The 19785-nt window shown below is 42.3% G+C and overlaps 1 protein-coding gene and 1 long non-coding RNA gene across 6 annotated transcripts in view; one reads left to right on the forward strand and one right to left on the reverse strand.

Annotated features, from left to right (window-relative positions):
• Positions 1-19785, reverse strand: part of LOC143145623 (venom dipeptidyl peptidase 4) — a 290218-nt gene that overhangs the window by 183902 nt on the left and 86531 nt on the right. For all 5 annotated transcript variants that reach the window (XM_076309552.1, XM_076309472.1, XM_076309383.1 and 2 more), the window contains one exon: positions 18641-18715. In XM_076309552.1, the coding sequence (XP_076165667.1) occupies positions 18641-18715 (75 nt within the window). The remainder of the gene's footprint in view (positions 1-18640; positions 18716-19785) is intronic.
• LOC143145958 (uncharacterized) overlaps positions 1-19785 on the forward strand; it is a 99013-nt gene that overhangs the window by 48143 nt on the left and 31085 nt on the right. The gene's annotated exons all lie outside the window — the stretch shown is intronic.

Genomic DNA, 19785 nt, shown 5'->3' on the forward strand with positions numbered 1-19785 from the left:
GAAAAAGAAGATTTCTAATTTTTCTTGCAAGTATGCTCAGTGCTCTCGAAAATCAGATAAAACGTTTAACGGTTCTTTGTGGAATTACCCATGTCTGTTGACCAACTGCTCGTACCAAATTCGAAATCGAGTCGACCGGTTTGGAACTTAATTAATGTAAACAAATTCCGAAGTCGTCGGTTTTTTCAATTATGGACATGTAAAATGAATTCGTTCGTCGCAAATTTTATGTTTTTCTTCTAAGAGTCGATAGTGCGTCTCACTCTTGCGAAATTCAACTGTTATAACAATAAAATCATTTGTTTAAATCTAGCACTGTTATTTGACGCAACACCTGTCAAAGTGGAAGTACCTGTGTATCAAATTTAAACGAACGACTTTATGTTACAATCGCACACTTTGCGTCTCAACAGAGTATTAAAAGATACCTGAGATTAACCCTGGGTCCATTCGGACCCACGCCGAGATATTTCTATTCATATTAAGTATCAGAAATAGCATACGTATTCACCTCGATCGTCAACTTATTTCTTCCTGTAATTTCTAAAAAACTCACTGCTATCATCTAGCAAGTATAAAAGCATAAACACAGTAGTGTACCAATGTAAACATTCAATATGTGTTACTTCACGTTACAACTCTCTCGCAAAATGCGTGTTTGCCCCGTCAAAATTTAAGTCCTATGAAAGCGAGAACTTAAATCGCATAATACGACAGTGTGATCTATACGACTTACAAAGGCGTAGACCGCTAGAATCTTTCGAAAAATTAGGATTTCAACTGCCGTTTAACGTAGATGTATTTATAACGAGGTCAAACGTTACAGCGTACCGTTTCATATCCTCCTCTATAAAAGGATGCAAATTACAAAACTGTGTCGCATATATGTTGGTGATTCTTCTCCCGTTTGTAAACTTGTAACAAATTCGTCGAAGCTTAATAAACGAATAAAATAAAAAAAAATAATAATAATAAATAAACCGCTGTTTCATAGCGAAAAGGCCAAACGGACGAGGATTGAACAACGTTCATGCTCGATGCGGAGACACGGGGATCGCGTTCGAAAGACCGGTCTACGCCAATGTCCTCCCTTTGAAACCTTGTGCGCGTTGCTCGCAATTTGCACACCCGAGGCCGCAATGCATCACGAAAATTGGCCATTGGACGTGCATCGGAGCTCGTGACGTGCGCTCAAGTCCTGGATTAATTTCTTCGCGCCAACGCCACCCTCGCGTTCGAATCATCGGCAATTTTTCAAACGTTCCTCGCACCTGTCGACCCCGACACGTGTGCGCGGCCAACAAAATTATCGGCCGCACGCGTTTATTTCCGCCGTCACGTTCAGAGTAACGTCCTCTCTCCCCCGACTCGAGGAAATTATCCCCGCGAGTGTAATTTTCTAAGTTCAAGGTCGTTTCAAGGTCGTACCGCGACACTCTCGTCGAACTCGAAACGCCACAGACCGCAATGCTCGAGGGATGAACGTATCCGGTTCCATTGAAAGACAGAATCGATAATGTTGACAGATTTCAAAAATAACCTTGAAAACTGTCAAAATTCACCGCTACGAAAATCATTCGAATCGTGTCCCGAAAGTTTGTTCGTATCTTCCGTTCGAAGTTGTGCATTTCTCACTTTTTTCACTCGCTCCATATAATATTATTTTTTATTATTATTATTATCATCGTTGTCGCGGTGTATTTGTCACGTATATTGAAAAAAGTCGCACCCGACGTCCAGGATAATTGCTTCATTACGTAAAAGCGAAGCAGAGATTTAAACACCGCTTTCGAACCTAACCTCGTTCGTATACGGTGGCGACCTCATATACACGCACACATTGGCGTAGACCGCTGGTTTGTACGAACGAAACACCCCACAATTAAGTAATAAGAATAACAGTCTCCGGTAGAGTTTAATCGCGGGATAAATAAATTTCACGGTCGTTTCGACGGTCTCGCGATTAAGATAAGAAATCTTTAATCGTCGGTTCGCGTGTCCCTTGACGAATCGCGGAACGACCGTGTGCGTGAAACGTTACCAAGTTCCTGGTTGACTTAATCGGGCTCGCGTTCGACTCGCACAGCGATTCCGCTAATCGCGAATAAAAGCAAAAACTTTTGATTGCATTGTAACGTTTGCCGCCTTCGAGTTTAATCCTTTCGGTTGCTCCGAGTCGCCGCGACGGTGAAACTTCTTTAATTCCATAAACTTTCCTTTTAGTGACTCCCGAATACATTAACGAACGAAGTAAGGCCACTAAAACTGCAATTTATCTTGCGACCAGCCCGCGATACGCGCGCCACTCGCCGTCACCGGTGTTTCTTGCACGCCTACGAACTAAACGTTTCAGCCTGTGCACCCCTGTAGCGTCCCGTCTTTGTACGTTTTCCGTTTAATTTACATCGTAAATTAATTTCACCCCGCAAATTCATAAATTACACGACAGTCCGATGCGACTCGAATTAATCGTAAAGTTTAATTAACGAATTAACCGTTAACCGGCGCTATCCACGATCTACCACGGACCATTCGCGTTTTAAGTGATAACTCGTTTTACAATATAAAATCGCCGATCGCGCAGTTTCGGGCAAACAATAGAAGGAAAAAGGTACGAAAAATATTAGCTCGGGACACGATTTCCTTGACTTTTATTCGATATCCACATCGCTCGTACGAGCTTGAACGTGGGTAACTGCATTTCTATTTCGTCCCGATCAAAATCGACCAACACGCCGGTCCCTTTTCAAAGCTCGAGGAAAAAAAACCACCCTCTAAGCAACGCGTCAACTATAAATCTCGTCCCGTGTCACAATAACTCGTTCTGCCACGAATGTAAATGTCGCGGTCCCATGGAAAACCAGCAAACAAACCCAGAAGAGACCGAGAGCATCGTTGAGCCATTCACAGGACCGTTCGTGATTATTTGAACGAGTGTACGCGTCGAGAAACGCAATATTTATTGCAAAATCTACCGGTTAATTTACGTTACTCGTATTTGGTATATTTTTCCAAGCGTTTTCGGAAAAATTCTCACCGTACGGATCGATGGGTGTGCGTCGAACGAGAGAATTGAATTAAAATTCGCGGTATAGAGGTTCGTTTTGTTTATTTCGCTCGGTTTTAATCGGTAAGTAGGATAAAACGTTCAAAAGAAACCACGCGCCGCAAACGTACCGTTTTCTCGCAAAGGATTCTTCAAGCTTCGACTAATTAGACGGTGTAGGGTTCCCTCACTTTGTCTACCCTTGATGTATACATCAGCGCCGTCGACTGGCGACCATCTTACACGACCATGTCCCACTCCGCGCATCGTACAGCGCCCGGACAACGGGCCGTACACGTGTATGTAGTGGCGGTAAGTGGGGGAAGCCAGAAGCTACTAATTGGTCAGAGCTTCAATACTCTTTTACGAGAAAACGGTTCGTTTGCGAGACGTGGTTCTTCTTCGTCTTTTTATCCACTTTTCGAGTAGAATACACAGAAGCGAACAAATTCTAACTTTGAATACAAAGGGACGCTCTAAATCGCGTAATAGTAAAAGCCCGCGGCAAACAAAAGGAATTATGCTCCGGGTTAACCCTTGTCCTACCGCACTTAGGTCTTCCAGATTCCAGAGAGACTTTTATGTTACTCGATTACAGCGTTAGCACAACTTTCCTTGGAAATTAAAAAAGGGACGATATAGTGATGGAATTTCATTCTAAATATTTGTGCAAGGACGAACCATGGGACTGTTTGGACCCAGACCTGGTCTTTTCCGCAGTTACCTATCCTAGACTTATCTTTTGTTAATTACAGTGGAATTCGTTAAAAGAAAAAGGCTACGCTATTTGGAAAAGTCCATAGAAATCGCGCGTGGGTCTTTTCGAACTCAGAGATACTTTTACAGTGCTCAATTATACAACTTTCCTTGGAAGTTAAAAAAGATACGATAAAGTGATGACATTCTTATGCTAAATATTTGTGCAAGGACGAACCATGGGTCTATTTGGACCCAGACCTGGTATTTTCCGTAATTACCTATCCTAGACTCATCTTTTGCTAATTATAGTGAAAATAATTTTAAAGGAAAAGCCTACGCTACTTAATAAAACCTACAGAAATTACGCGTGGGTCTTTTCGGACCCAGATATACTTTTACAGTGCTCGATTATAGGATCGATACAACTTTCCTTGGAAGTTAAAGAAGATAGGATAAAGTGATGGAATTTCATTGTAAATATTAGTCCAAGATCAAACGATGGATCTGTTTGGACCTAGGCGTGGTTTCTCCCGTAATCGCCTTAACCGCTGATATCGCGAAGGTCGATAATCGCTGAAACAGTTTCCCCGTAGCTGGAACACGTAGCGGAAAAAGTCGTGTAACTCGCCGGACAAGCCAACGCAACATATTCGTAGCCACGGGTCGGTAATCGTATTACAATATCCCGGTTAAGTTGGGTAATCTCGACATTTTGCGCAACGGTACGTTTCCTGGGCGCGAGGGAACTTCAAAGTTTGTAGTTCGCGTTTCTTTCCCGGATCACGGCCCGCGTCCAATCCTCTTAGCGGTCCGAAGGGTTTCCACGGGCCGAAATGCTCTTCGAGGCATCGGTGTATTTTCAAAAACCAATTAGTTGTTTCGTTGCGTCCGTGTGCTCGCTAATCGTTGAACTTGGAACGCGACAGGTGAATTGTACGTATATAAGAGACCAAGGGGATAGGGAACTCTCGTAGTCTAAGTTCAGAATTGGCTAAAACTGGTTAGACTTTGGAAACTTCTCCGCCAGATTCGGTGAGACCGAACTAGTTTCCTTTTCACCGGTCCTCTGTTTGATATAGAGGTCGATGATCGTCCCCGTGAACCGCCAAAAGGAAATACGAAGCTGGCCGACACCTGCTACGACCGTTACGTCGCGCTACAACGTCATTAGGGGTCTAATGAAAGTCGTCTTGAAAAATATCTCCGATACGCGTACCGTAGCGCCGATGTTAATTATAAACTCGATCGATTCGCTATAACAGGACGTTAATTGACTTCAAGTTGGGCTACCAACTGCGTCCGGTAAACTACCGTGGAAGGGTTTCGGATGCCCGATTGACTAACGTGATTGGAATGCCAGTACGATAGTTCGGGTATGCTGACAAAGACGGAACGGAGCAGGATGGTAGAGTAAACACGAACAGGAAGATGATTAGCGAGAACGTACAAGCGTAAGACAAGATCAGCGAAACGCATCGAACGCAAATCGTGGCAGACTCCATGGGTAGGAGTCCTGCCGTATCTCGAAATCGCATAGTGGATCACGAGTATGTGGAATTTTTCATTTCTGAGACTTTTATCGTTGAAGAGCTAAGATACCGGCAAGGACCGGAGTTCTAGTTCCAGAGTGAGGATTACCCCACTCTATGACTAAATCCTGAGATAGGGCTTCTTTCGAGTCGATCCTGCCAAGACGATTTCAGGTCATCGGCTAACCATGTTGAACCAGTACTTCCATTCCTAAGAACCTCTTACATCCCTAAGATGCGAAGAGATCCGTCTCCGTCCCAATGGCTAGGATCTTAGTGTTTGTTCGAAGAGCGAAATGGTTAAGCCTCTTAACCATGTGCCACCATTACTGGAGTACGAATCACGCTTATTTAGACCCGTGCTTCTCCTTCAACCGTCCATACTTAACTTTACGTCCCCTTCTACGCATTATAGTGTCCAGTCCTCCGGGCTTGAGAGGATCTTCTGGTAATCTGGCCGAAAAACAGCGATTTCTTTTCTGATTTTTTTTTTTGCCGAAGAAACTACGAGACTTTTCGGTACGAATTTTTCTCAAGGGTATTTATCCACGTTTACACTGTGTTTGTAATTTTTTCTAAATGAAAAAATTAAAAATCGCAAGAGTTGTATAATCTTAGACGAAAAGCGAGATCAGGTGCGATTCCTGTCGTTTTTCTTGCGTGAAACGAGAAAATCGAACGGTATCTTGATTAGTGGGAAAGTTACTCTAGCACTAATCGAGAAAGAATAAAAGTCTCGGAAATTGAAAAATTGGAGAGTTTTTAAAGTTTGAACATCGATTTTTCGTGTCTGTTTCGTCGTCAGAGTGTTAGAAAAAAATAAAAAAAAAAAGCATCAAATTTTGAAATCCATGGGCCCGTAACAGAGACAACTGAAACTAAAACAGACATCAATTAAAACTCGAGATGTACCGTCACATGGTTTAAAAAATCCAGACTGAAGAGGAGCACGTTTAAATTTTTCGTTGCACTCGCTGCTCGTCGTACACTGTTCTCTTTAAACGTCTATAATTTCGTCACTTTTACAAATTCGAGGAAATCCCTTCGATAGATATTTATGAAGCTACTTTGCGAAAACGCGCGAAAAGAAGCTAATTTTTTCAATCAAAATTAAAAAAATACTCCCTGAAACTACACAAATTCGTTTCGTACCAACAATTCTTTCGTCACTCTAGACCGGTGGTTCGATAGATATTTATGAAGCTACTTTGCGAAAACGCGCAAAAAGATCTATTTTTGTAATTAAAATTAAAAGAATACTCCCTGAAACTCCAAAAATTCGTTTCGTACCAACAATTTTTTCGCCACTCTAGACCGGTGGTTCGATAGATATTTATGAAGCTACTTTGCGAAAACGCGCAAAAAGAAGATCTATTTTTGTATTTAAAATTAAAAAAATACTCCCTGAAACTCCACAAATTCATTTTGTACCAATAATTCTTTCGCCACTCTAGATCAGTGGTTCGATAGATATTTATGAAGCTACTTTGCGAAAACGCGCGAAAAGAAGCTAATTTTTTCAATCAAAATTAAAAGAATACTCCCTGAAACTCCAAAAATTCGTTTCGTACCAACAATTCTATCGCCACTCTAGACAAACGATTCGAATAGACAAACGATGGTGAATTTCCTACGAAAGCTACGTACGTTCCAGATATGTGGTAAACGGGATGTTTAACAATCTTCGCGCGAAGCTTCGATAATCCCGTGGCGAACGTATCTCCTGAAATAATCTCGTCTCCATTGGTGGTACCGCACGTCGATGTTCCTAACCACCTGCTTGCTCCACGTACGAAATTACGTAACGAACTACCTCCTTCGCGTGCCTCGACGTAAATACCAATCGAATCGAAGCCCATCGACGCACCTCGCGAATCAAAGCACCCTCGAAATTATACGAAATCTCGTCGATCCCCATGCATAATTCACCCGGCAAGCAATTATTGAAAAGCGGTTCCAACGGAAAGCAGCGAATCGTAAATAACCAGGATCAAATAATTCCGATATCTGCGGACGAGGGTGGGGATGAAAGAAGGAAAAAGAGATGAGAAGAAAAATATAAAAAAGAAGAAACGAAGAAAAAGGAAAACCGTGGAGCCTGCGTGGCTTCTATCGTTGGAACGCTTATTGCTCGGTGGTCCTCGGACGAGAGGAGCATTCGAGATCGGCGCAAAATCGATACACACAAACATAGGGCTCGATCGCGTTGACATTTTAATGGGACGGTTTCCCGCTGGAATTTTGTCGCGAGAGCTTCTTGTCGGAGCCGAGTTGTACAAGCTCGCGCGAGTCCGTTGTTCTTTGTGACCACCGTCAAAGGCTTTCCATAGTAATTGATCGGTCATCCGTTTCCTATAGTTCATTGTTATTACGCGCATGCGCGCGTTTTCAATCTCCGCAGGGCATTCATCTGCCATCCTCGTGGACGTGATGATTAATTAATGAGCCAGCTCACCGGTGAATTAAGGACTCTGTCTAGTTTTCATCCGCGAAAAATTGAACGATGCTCGGTGATATTTTTTCTTCCCATTGAACGGTGCTCGACCGATCGATTTCGAACTTTCCGCATGTATTTGTTCATTGTTCGACGAATCACGGGAATTTTGTCAATTCGTGAATCGATCGATACTTTGAATCGGGGTTGTTCTTAATTGAGGAGAAGAAATTTCAAAAATGATCACTTCCTTGAATTTTCGTTGCTAGTTAGGTCGGTGGAAAGCAACGTTTAAGAGAATGTATGTAACGAAATGAAATTTTCCGTTCGCGTAATCGAAGTGGGTAAATGTTAAGACGGATCGGGGATTCGGTGCGAGGACATCGATAATTTCTCGAGCTCCCTCGTAATCCGTTCGGCGTAATGTTTTCGAGGCTCGAAAGTTCGTGGAATTGTAAAAAGGGAGAAATCGATCTTCCTTTATCTCGAAAGTAGACAGAGCGGTTGTACGAACCTGGTTACTCCCTCGATCTCGTAATCTCGTTTCGGTCGACACACTTTCATTAATATTCGATGAAAAATGTCATCAGAAGTAATCCCCTTTTTAATTAGAACGCACCGGTAACATCGACAGAGATCCTCGAAGACGGAACTATTCGCTCCAATTTCACCATTGTCCGCGCCGGTTGCGATTCGCCGTGAACGAATATCGTCGCGTAAAGTTTCGAGATCGTAAAACACGAATAAAGCTCCTTAGAGAAACGGTGGATGGAAATGTTTATCTTTCGACCGCAATCGTCCGAATCCTTTTACTCGACGACGCGAGTAACGACGTAGTGATTACCGGGCGTCATTTGCGACCGATTCTGCGTATACGCGATAACGTTGTGGAAGTATCGTATCGAATGGCGCCAGGAGTTTTATCGGCGTCGAATGTTGAATAAATAACGCCATGCTTGGCCATTGCACCACTGATGATGACCACCGGTATTAAATCTTCATGGTCGTCGCACGGAATCGCGGAACACGGCTATTTTATGGCTACTACCGCTCACGAACCGGTTGTTCCGTTCCAGATGGAGATCTTTGCAAACGTCTACGTTGGCAGTTCGTCCACGGAGATGGACGACTCGTAAATAACGCCATCTTGGATCACGGACAATGTTTCAATATTTATGGAACGCTCGAAGACTTTGGGTTCGGAGCTCGGACTAAACAGCGACGGTTTAACGTTCCAGGAATTATTGTACATTTATTCGCGGGGTTCTGGACACGTCTAATGTGGGACTGGACATACGGAGAATTTTTGAACAAAATGGAGAAGACTTGGGGCACTGTCTGAGGGACCTAGACTTGGGAACAACGTGATAACACTTTGAGAAATAGTTGGACAGGTAGACATAGGGTGATGGTTAGACTTAGATTTGTGTAGTGCGAAGTTAGGCACCTAGACAATATTTAAACAAAGTGCAAAAGACTTAAGACACATTGACCACAAGACCTGAACTCGATAGACCTATTGTAATGTTTGAAAAATGATTGAACAGGTAGATACGAAGACTAAGACACATTTAATCCCTATTCGTGAGGTCCTGGACACGTCTAATGTGGGATTAGACTTCCGGAGAATATTTGAACAACATTCAGAAGACTTGGGACACATTGTCTGAGGGACCTAGACTCGGGAACAATGTGATAACACTTGAAGAACAATTGGACAGGTAGACATAGGGTGATAACTAGACTTAAATTTGTGTAGTACGAAGTTAGGCACCTAAACAATATTTAAACAAAGTGCAAAAGACTTAAGACACATTGACCACAAGACCTGGACTCAACAGACATATTATGATGTTTGAACAATGATTGAACAGGTAGATACGAAGACCGAGACACATCTAATGGTTATTTGTGAGGTCCTGGACACGTCTAATGTGGGATTAGACTACTGGAGAATTTTTAAACAAAATGGAGAAGACTTGGAACACTTTGACCACAAGATCTAGACTCGACAGATATATTGTAATGCTTGAGAAATGATTAAACAGGTAGATACGAAGACCAAGACACATCTAATATAAGGCTAGACTCCTGAACAGTATTTGAACGATATGCAAAGTACTTGAGACAATTGAATTGCGGAACCTCGACGCGGTAAAAACATTTTAGCCCTTGAGAAATGGTTGAATGCTTTTTATGCACCTGAGCCTACCTAATGCAAGGCTAGAACGATTGACAATATTTAAATAACTGCAAAAGACTCGAGACACTTTGATTGTGGAAACTAAACTCCATTTAACTCGAACATACACTTCTAAGTATTTATTGAAAAACTACAAAAGATATACACTTTGGCCTAATCCAAGTATATATTGTCGGGCAAGCTTCGATAACAACGCGTTTTGATTTTTAAATAAAGAAATATACTTTTGGTTATAAACACATCATTATCATTGTTACTACATTATTTAGCTTCGTCCACAAAAAAAATCCAACCGAGAGCAGTATCGTTCGATCAGCCGCGTTTTATCTTTTACATTTACAACAGCTTGATCGCCACTGTGATTAATACTTTACGCGCTCGCGTTTATTGGACACGTAAAAAGCACAATGCATTGTATCGTGAAAGCGCGCGCCGATAACCACCAGACTGCATTATCGCTACATCCGACGTTTATCATCGTGTTTATTTAAACTAACGCGGGACACAACAATTGCATCGAGTTATTATGTAAATAAAAATGAAAAATTACCTTCTCGAACTACTATGTCGTTACGTGACCGCAACTTTAAAACAAACTCCTATTACGCTGCATTTTAAGCTTAGGCTATGTTCTGAAGTTTGAATGGTACTTCCTCTAGTTTGAAACGGTAGTTGCGGCTCTCGTATACAAGCAAATCTGCAGACGCGTGAAAGTGTACTTTACGATCACAGAGATCACTTACCGTCTAAAGATTACGCCACGGAAAATATTGGCCGCTCAAGGTCATCGACCGATTACCCCCACCGCACCGATCGTCTACTCCCACCGCTCTATCTCTCGTCGCTTCGCCCCGCCCATTACTGTAGCTCAAGGATAAAGAGCGCGAACTTTCAAACGTACGTTCTCTGTCGCTCAAAGTTCGACTACAATGCTCCATTCGATCTTCGAGAGAGGACTAGGCGTGTAAAATATTGGTCGTTCAAGGTCATCGACCGATTACCCCCACCGCACCTATCGTCTACTCCCACCACTCTATCTCTCGTCGCTTCGCCCCGCCCATTACCGTATCTCAAGGATAAAGAGCGCGAACATTCAAACATACGTTCTCTGTCGCTCAAAGTTCGACTTTTTCTCGACTACAATGCTCCATTCGATCTTCGAGAGAGGACTAGGCGTGGAAAATATTGGTCGTTCAAGGCCATCGACCGATTACCCCCACCGCACCGATTGTCTACTCCCACCGCTCTCTCTCTCGTCACTTCGCCCCGCCCATTGCCGTATCTCAAGGATAAAGAGCGCGAACTTTCAAACGTGCGTTCTCTGTCGATCAAAGTTCGACTTTTTCTCCACTATAATGCTCCATTCGATCTTCGGGATAGGGATTGTTAAAGAAAAGCCCCGCCACAATGGAAACAAAGACGCAGCTCGAACAAACAATGCCCCGAACTTCCTCGTGGAATTTTTTCGTTATATAAACAAAAGTGATGGGAAAGAATTGTCTGTAGGTGAAAGTAGCAAGTCTAGCGTTAATGAGCGGGGTTCGCGGCATAGCCGATTTTCCGCCTTGAATGTTTGAGCTGCGCCGCGTGACTTCATTAAACGCACGGTGCGCGACGTTCGTCGGAAGATAAAACTCGACGCAGAAGGTACACATTATGCAGCGTGCAACGTGACATGGTATCGTACAAGCGCGGGGCGTCCCCTAATGATGCAAAGACCGGATGGTGGCACAGCAATATTCTCTTTCGTTGCGCTCGTTTTTGGCCCCTCGTTGCAGCGTTTCTCTGACGCCGCATGGAAAATTCCAATAATCAGCAAACTCGTCTACGTATGTACACTCCCGACCGGAAATTCGTTAGACGACCATTGTGCATGTTGCTGGCGCCAATTAGTATTATTTCTCGCCTCGCTCGCTTCGCCACCGCGTTATATTTATTTTACAGAATTGAAACGACGCTTCCGTTTGGCCACGTTTGATTGCTCGCTTCCTTCGTGTTTGTTAATGTCCGATCGTTTGAATTTCGTTCGGTTCATTTCACCCTTAAAATTTCTTTCTTTTTTTGTCTCCCCTCTCCCCGTCGATTCGCTCCCTTTTCGCGCGCTCGTTTCAAATTTCCCAATTTTCCACGTTCGTTCTACTTGGTTCGCGCCACCGCGTAACCTTCGAATTATCGTTCCACGGTGATTACATTTCGTTGCATCGCGATCGCATTTAAACGAGTGTGATTTATCGTCGCGATCGTCGCTGTAACTCGCTTTACTTACTCCCTTCAAGTAACCGCTCGTAATAATAACATTTTTCATTAATAACACGCATTAATTACTGCGCGAGACGACATTAATCATTATGATTAATCACGCGGTGGTGATACCGCGCCACGCGTGTCGCGCCAACTCCGCGCTCCATTTTAATTCCAAAAAATAGAGAGATCAAAATCCGCCCTCGCAAAAAGGAGGAGCGCGACCCGCCTCTCGACCCGTCTATGTAAACATATATTGTTTTTTTTTACTCCGTTTTAAATATAAAAACTACGTGTCGGGTCGGGTCGGGTCGGGTCGGGTCGAGTCTACGTCACCGAGCCTGGGTCGCGAAACACGACCCTTCGTCGATGTATTGTGCCTTTACGAGCTTGGACGCGTATTGTGTCTCGTTATAAATGAAATCGTTGAATAAAGTAAACGGATGAAAAAGGAAAAAATACCCGATGCACAAGTAACAGAAATTTTTCATTTTTAATTCCAAGATGTAATCCGATGTTTCTATTGCAATTAACACGCGGGGAAGAAACTATTGACCGCTGAAGGTCATCCTCCAGTGCCTATCCCTCATCAAAGTGAGACAGATTGACACGAGTCATAGTGGGAGTGACATTGAACGACCAATCACTGCCACTGTACACTATGCTATACAGGGTGTTCTAATACTGATGACACAACTGAAGAGGGAGTGATTCTGCACGAAATAATGATATAACACTTTTTCGTTCGAGGCTTTGTTTTCGAAAAAATTGATTTTGAATATTTTATTTATATTTCCACTCTTTTATGTTCGTGTTGAGACGTCGTCCTTTTTTCTTCTTCTTTTGTATAATTTGTTCCTTGGTATGTTGTTATCTTTGGATTTGACTAGCAGTTTCTATCAACTATTCATTGGGACTTCCACGATTAAAAGCGAAAATCATTTTGATATTTGAAAAATGAAAGACCCAGAATATGTTAGAATGTGTTCGTACAAATCTAATTTGGAAAGTACAGTAGACAACATTTTCGCCAATTTTTATATTAATAAAGTAATCTCAGTAAATGAATTACGTGCCTTATTTTTATTTAAATCCACCCTAAATAAAAATAAGTAATAACACCTCGTACTGAAAGAATCAATATTACGAATAATATTACTGCTATTTACAAATGGCATACGACTTGTATCAAGATCCTTCCGACTAAACCATAATTAATGACACGAGTACTATTGAATATTCAAAGTCGATTTTCTCTAAAATAAAGCTTCGAATTGAAAATTTTAATTTCGATGAAATTTTTTACACCCTGTATAAAACAGAATAGGGGATCCTGTACTACTCTCAGTTTCGTTAAACAGGAATCAATCTTACGAGTCACCAGCACATTCGAAGTCTGCGCTAGCCTTTGTATGTAACGCAATAAACAATAATTCAATATACAGTGTCCGTGTCACACTAAAGTGAGACAGACCGGCGTGACTCACAGTGAGAATGAGATTAAGCGGTCAATCGGTGCAGCCACACTGTACTCTGTAAAACAAAGTGGGAAAAGCTGCTGCACTACCACTTGCAGCTGTGGAAATCAATTTTACAGGTCACTGGCACGCTCGATGTGTATGCTTCGTAAAAAATACAATAAACGCGATAAAAAAAAAAAATTATCCCTGGACATCGATATCGCATCGATGAGCTCGATACACCGAAACAAAGTCCCTTTTGTGGTTCGACTTCACATGTGCCCGGAAAGTGACGACATCGGTTCACCGAGAAGCATCAGCATTCGCGCGTACCTCGTCTGAGAACCACTGCCCCGTACTGTGCATTTCAACGACAGCTGCTTGGTATTGGAGACCAAACAGCTTCCGACGATAGCTGCTTCTCACGATCATGCGCCAATATCGTAAATACGGCCCTTAAAATTCCTTTAACTAATATTGCCTCCGCCGCAACTGCAGCCGCGCGCGGCGACGTTCACCATACACTCGTCGCGCTTCTTTTAATTCGGAAAGTTTGCTGGCGCGGCGGCCGATACCATAAATATCGAAAGTTGAAAATACCTGGAAATTATTCGTGTATCGGCCGCCTTGTCCGACAAATAAAAGACTAGCCACCACGGAACGGACGAAAGAGAGGGAAGAGAATATTGCTCCCCGAATGCAACGACGAAGACACCGAGACGACTCCGTACCAGGTGGAAAAGGTAGGGGATCGTTGGAGAATGACTGCTCCTGTCTGAATCGTGAACAGAGGATGCCTGGAGATATTGCATTGTGGACGCCAAACTTTCTCAAGAATTCAATTATTACGCGGAACGATATTGCAATCTCTTCATCGTCAATTGCACGGCCATTCCGAAAGACACCTTCAAGAAGACGCCGAGACAAATAAATGGACGACAACAAACACGAAACGGCACGGTGGGCGTCGCTCTTTAATCCTCGTCGGGAATTATTCTCGTCGAAACGTGAAAGGAGTGGCGTCACCTCTTTGTTGGGAATCTACGTGGCTGGTAAATCCGAAGCCTCTGCGAACGCAACATTGGAAGATGGTGTCGAGACGAGAAGATAGTTAGGGGTCGCGACAGTTTGCTAGTTCAGAAGTGGACCAGCGAGTCCTCCCTTCGGAAATCTAGTCGGCCAAGTTGGACGTACACAAGTCAGGATTTTACGTGCAACGGTAACAGGGTACTCCGCGGTTCGTTGACGCTACACACACCGTGGGACAGCCGGTCGAATGGTGGGTTGGGTGCATGTACAAATGTAGTCGAAACCCGGGGATGAAGACCGGGTGCGCCGGCGAAATGCGGGCAAATAGAAGGAGAAGAGTGCAGCACGAACGGTGGCTGACAGAGAACCGAGCCGGCGACAAAAGGACAGGGGTGAGGAGGGACGTGGATGAACCGGGGAACGGTGAACCGGGACGCGGGTGGAACAAGGACGTGGCAGAACGAGATTCTAAAATAAATCTATTGGATTTCGAATTTGAATACGAGCACCGACCATGGCGAATGCTGTATTACAAATGGAACGAAATCGAGCTGCTCTAAGCACGATGTCGTGAGGGATTGGTTCACGGTGTGTCTACCAAGTGCGCACAGATTTCTCGTCAACCGTTGAGACATTCGGTTGGTGCGATGAAATTTCACACCTGTTCGACGGATGAAATTTACTTCGGGCATTGAAGAAAGAAAGATTTATCGGTGACCTGGACACTGCGACTGTTCCGCAGCGACGAAATTAATTTGGAGGACCGGTGGGAATGTGACAGATACTGCAGGTTGTAGATAAGAGGGCAGTCTGGTTCGGCTACTATGGGAGTGACGAAATTAAATTGAAGAAACAGACCAATGGAAAATAAACATATACTGCGGGATGTAGATAAGAAGGAAGGTCGGGGTTAAGTGCGGACTGCGGGGAAAGGAGTATTCGAGACACGGTGTTTTGGATAGAACTATTCTGGAATGTCGAAATTCAATTAAAGACACCTGATTAAATCGAAAAACAATGGGGAAATTGACCGATCCTGCTAGGTTTGGGTAAGAGGGCAGATCAAGGTTAGATGGATTAGACTTAAGTTTGGATTTTTGATGTAAGAAGATTCAGAACTTGGTGTCCTGAATAGAACGACCACTGTAGGTTATCACAATTTAATAGAAGACCACAAAATAGACAAATTGTACAATGTTCGAACAAGAGGTTAGATTGAGGTTAGGTGGACTAAATCCAAGTTCGGACTTTGGACACAAAAAGATTCAAAGCTTGGTGTCCTGAATAGAACGATTATTCTAGACTTCCACAATTTAATGGGAGACCACTGAAAAATAGACATAGTGCAATGTTCGAACAAAAGGTTAGATTGAGGTTAGGTGAACTAAATCCAAGTTCAGACTTTGGAGAAAGGAAGATTCGCGTGTCCTGGTCAGAACGACTATTCTAGAGTATTAAAATTAAATCAAATATCAGTGGGAAATAGACAAATACTACAATGTTCGAACAAGAGATTAAATTGAGGTTAGGTGGACTAAACCTAAGTTTGAATTTCGGACGCAAAAAAATTCAAAGCTTGGTGTCTTGAATAGAGTGACTACTCTAGACTTCCACAATTTAATGGGAGACCACTGAAAAATAGACATAGTGCAATGTTCGAACAAAAGGTTAGATTGAGGTTAGGTGAACTAAATCCAAGTTCAGACTTTGGAGAAAGGAAGATTCGCGTGTCCTGGTCAGAACGACTATTCTAGAGTATTAAAATTAAATCAAATATCAGTGGGAAATAGACAAATACTGCAATGTTCGAACAAGAGATTAAATTGAGGTTAGGTGGACTAAACCTAAGTTTGAATTTCGGACGCAAAAAAATTCAAAGCTTGGTGTCTTGAATAGAATGACTACTCTAGACTACCACAATTTAATCGAACACCACTGGAAAATAAACAGATTGAGGTTAGATCGAGGTTAGATAGCCTGAAGCAAAGTTCGAACTTCGGAGAAAGATTCAGGACGTCAAATCGAGACACCTGCTCCAGAGTATGGAAATTAAATCAAAGACGTACGGTTAAACTGAAGAGAAGAAAAGAAAATGGACAAACACTGGAAGGTGTAGATAAAAGGGCAGACCTACCGCGAAACAAGGGCGAAGGTTGGAAGAGATTCGGGATACAGTGGCCATAATATATGCAATTGGGGTGAACAGCGTGTAGGATGGTGGTCTGTTGGTCGATTATGCGTGGTGGTGAATGGTGAGGAGTCGTGGAAGCCGTGCACAGAGGCTTGGCAATACCGTCGACCAACGCAGATGCTATGCATGTCAGGTATTATATGGTATTTAGCGTGTGTCTGGTGCTCCACGCACCCCGTTGCTTAACATTCTGCAGCTGGAATTACGTCGTAACACGTGTCCGAAGTATACACCGTCAATTCGCCGCCAAGTTTTCTTTTTCAAGATCGACGAAGCACTTGGCGTTAACGAAGACTCGGCCAAAATAGTTCGAACCTCGCAATTTCTGCCACTTTTTCTCGCTACCGCTGTCTCAAACTAGGCCACCGGATACGGTTCGATACGCCCTCAAAATCTACTCGCACCGAAGTGCTTCTTCTGTGCGTATATTTGCCACGATACGCCACGGCGTGCCCAATTTCCAACGTGGATATCGTTTCGAAACTTCATGGTCCACGTTCGCGCGAAAACATCGAAAAATTCGTTCACTTCAAACTCGAATATATCACCGAAGTTGTATATGCACCGAAGTTTCGAATTACACAAATTAAGGGAAAAATTGTCAAAGAAAGTGTCCAATCTATTATTTCCTTTCTATCGTTGTTCGTAAATTGATTGATACGTACGTGGAAAGTTTTTAAAATGAATATTTAGTTAATTCTTTTAATTAAATGTGAATTTACCTTCGATCGCACGTGCATGCAAAATTGTAACAAATTTTTGTTAAGTTTCTAGAGACATTGTTCAGTAACGGTCAATATCGAACAACGGGTGAAATAATTTTATTCAATTTTATACGCGATGTACGAAAGAAACTGCGCATTTAAGGATTAAGAGGAAAAAGCGGTCCGTTTATGAAATTTTCGAAACGTTTCGAATAAAATACGTATAGTAATCTTCTGCTTATACGAGCATCGCGTTAACTCGTTTCGTTGTACGCTTTGAACATTTTCAATAAAACGAGGATCGAACGAAAACAATCCGCGTAGGTTGGGGGAATAGAAAATATCGATCTTTTCGTACGTAACAATTAAAACAACCGTCACCGAATGGATACGAACGTTCACCGACTATATAAATTTGATAAAATCGAGCAACAAAAGTTTCGACAGAGGAGACGACAGATATTCTATAAACCGTTAAATTTTCATTAATGGCGTTCAAATATCGTAAACGTAGACGAACGATTCCCACGTGAAGGTCCCCTCCTATCAAAATTTTGAATTCTCCGTTATTCGATGTAATTGTAATAATACAAATGGAATGTTTCTGCATTGATTGCAAATATGTTCCTGCTCGTGTATATGGTGTGTTTAATTGAGACTAATGGTCGAGGAAGAGAGGTAGGTGGTCGTCCCGATTTTCAGTGGGGAACGGTTGCGTGAAATACAGAGCATTGAGAAGTAATTAAATATTATAGTCGGTCGCGATAATTGAATGCAAACACGTGACAAATTTGATCTTTAATTTTCTGTTGATCACGTGCCCACGGTATCGCGCAATTTGTATCCGTTTTCGTCTATCAGTGTCGTGCGCTTCCTTTTATGACCGAATGTAAATGGCTGCAGGTGCGGCTATTGATCGAAACTTATCGCACGCGGTAATTTCGTGGCCAGGCTGGTCGAAATTTATTCCCAATTCTGGCTGCGTGACAGCGAGATTTTCGTTTCCACTCGGTCCTGGCCACCGATAGCGAGGATGCTATTCATGGCCGTCTAGAAGTTACGTGGACCGTAAACGCGCTCTGTAACGTGTAAATGGTACGTTACCTTCTGATAATCGAGGGCCAGTAGAAGATACTTCTCGTCGGCCGAGAGTTGATGATCGAAACTCGATAACAGCGCCTGGAATCAAGGGAAGAGTAACGATACTTTGGTATATCATTTATTCAGTTATAAATAATTAATACTTCGACACCAGCTGGATAACAGTGAATAATGTTACTATGACACAACTCTCTACAATGCTTCTTACGAGCGATTCTTCGCTCAACATTTCTCGGTTCGACTCTACTCGGTTCGACACTGCTTGATTCGATACTTCTCGTTAAACGCTGTCTTAAACGTTTCTATGTTTTCCTAAACCTACTTTATCTTAAAATTACGATATTATTGGGTTGCTCGGAAAGTCATTTCGGTTTTTTTTTTTTTTGATGAAAATGAAACACGATTTTTTTAGAGCGTATAAACATTTTATTAAATTATATATTCTACATTTTGGAAAACGAAATGATTTTTCGAACCACACTATACAATAGTTAATTATTTTCCTGGTTGTTTAGATCTAGTAACGAACGTACAGCACTGCTTTTCCGATTTTATACCAGCGAAGCGTGTACGCTAGTTCAACAGTTGCCCGTACGGGCAGCAGTTTAAGACTCTCGGGCATAAGGAAACTCGACGGGCAACGAGCCACGCCCTCGCGGGCAACAATACAGTGTATCAATGTAGTAACGTAGTACGTAGTACAGGGTGGTCACTGAAAGAGTGAATGATGTAAAACAAAAGTAACTTTTACAAAGATATGTTTCCTTAATTTTGTATTATTTTATTTGGAAATACAATTAATGGAGTTCTTTTAGTACTGTGTGTAAAATAGATTTTGTAATACAGTGGCCACTGAAAGAGTGAATTATATAAAACAGAACCAACTTTTACAAAGACATCTTTCTTTAATTTTGTATTATTTAATTTGGGAATACAATTGATGGAGTTCTTTTAGTACTGTGTGTAAAATAGATTTTGTGATACAGTGGTCACTGAAAGAGTGAATTATATAAAACAGAACCAACTTTTACAAAGACGTGTTTTTCAAATTTTGTATTATTTTATTTGGAAATACAATTAATGAAGTGTTTTTAGTACTGTGTGTGAAAAAGTTTTTATAATACAGTGGCCACTGAAAGAGTGAATTA

This window comes from Ptiloglossa arizonensis, chromosome 1 (assembly GCF_051014685.1).
Source record: "Ptiloglossa arizonensis isolate GNS036 chromosome 1, iyPtiAriz1_principal, whole genome shotgun sequence".
In the NCBI taxonomy this organism is placed as follows: Eukaryota; Metazoa; Arthropoda; class Insecta; order Hymenoptera; family Colletidae; genus Ptiloglossa; species Ptiloglossa arizonensis.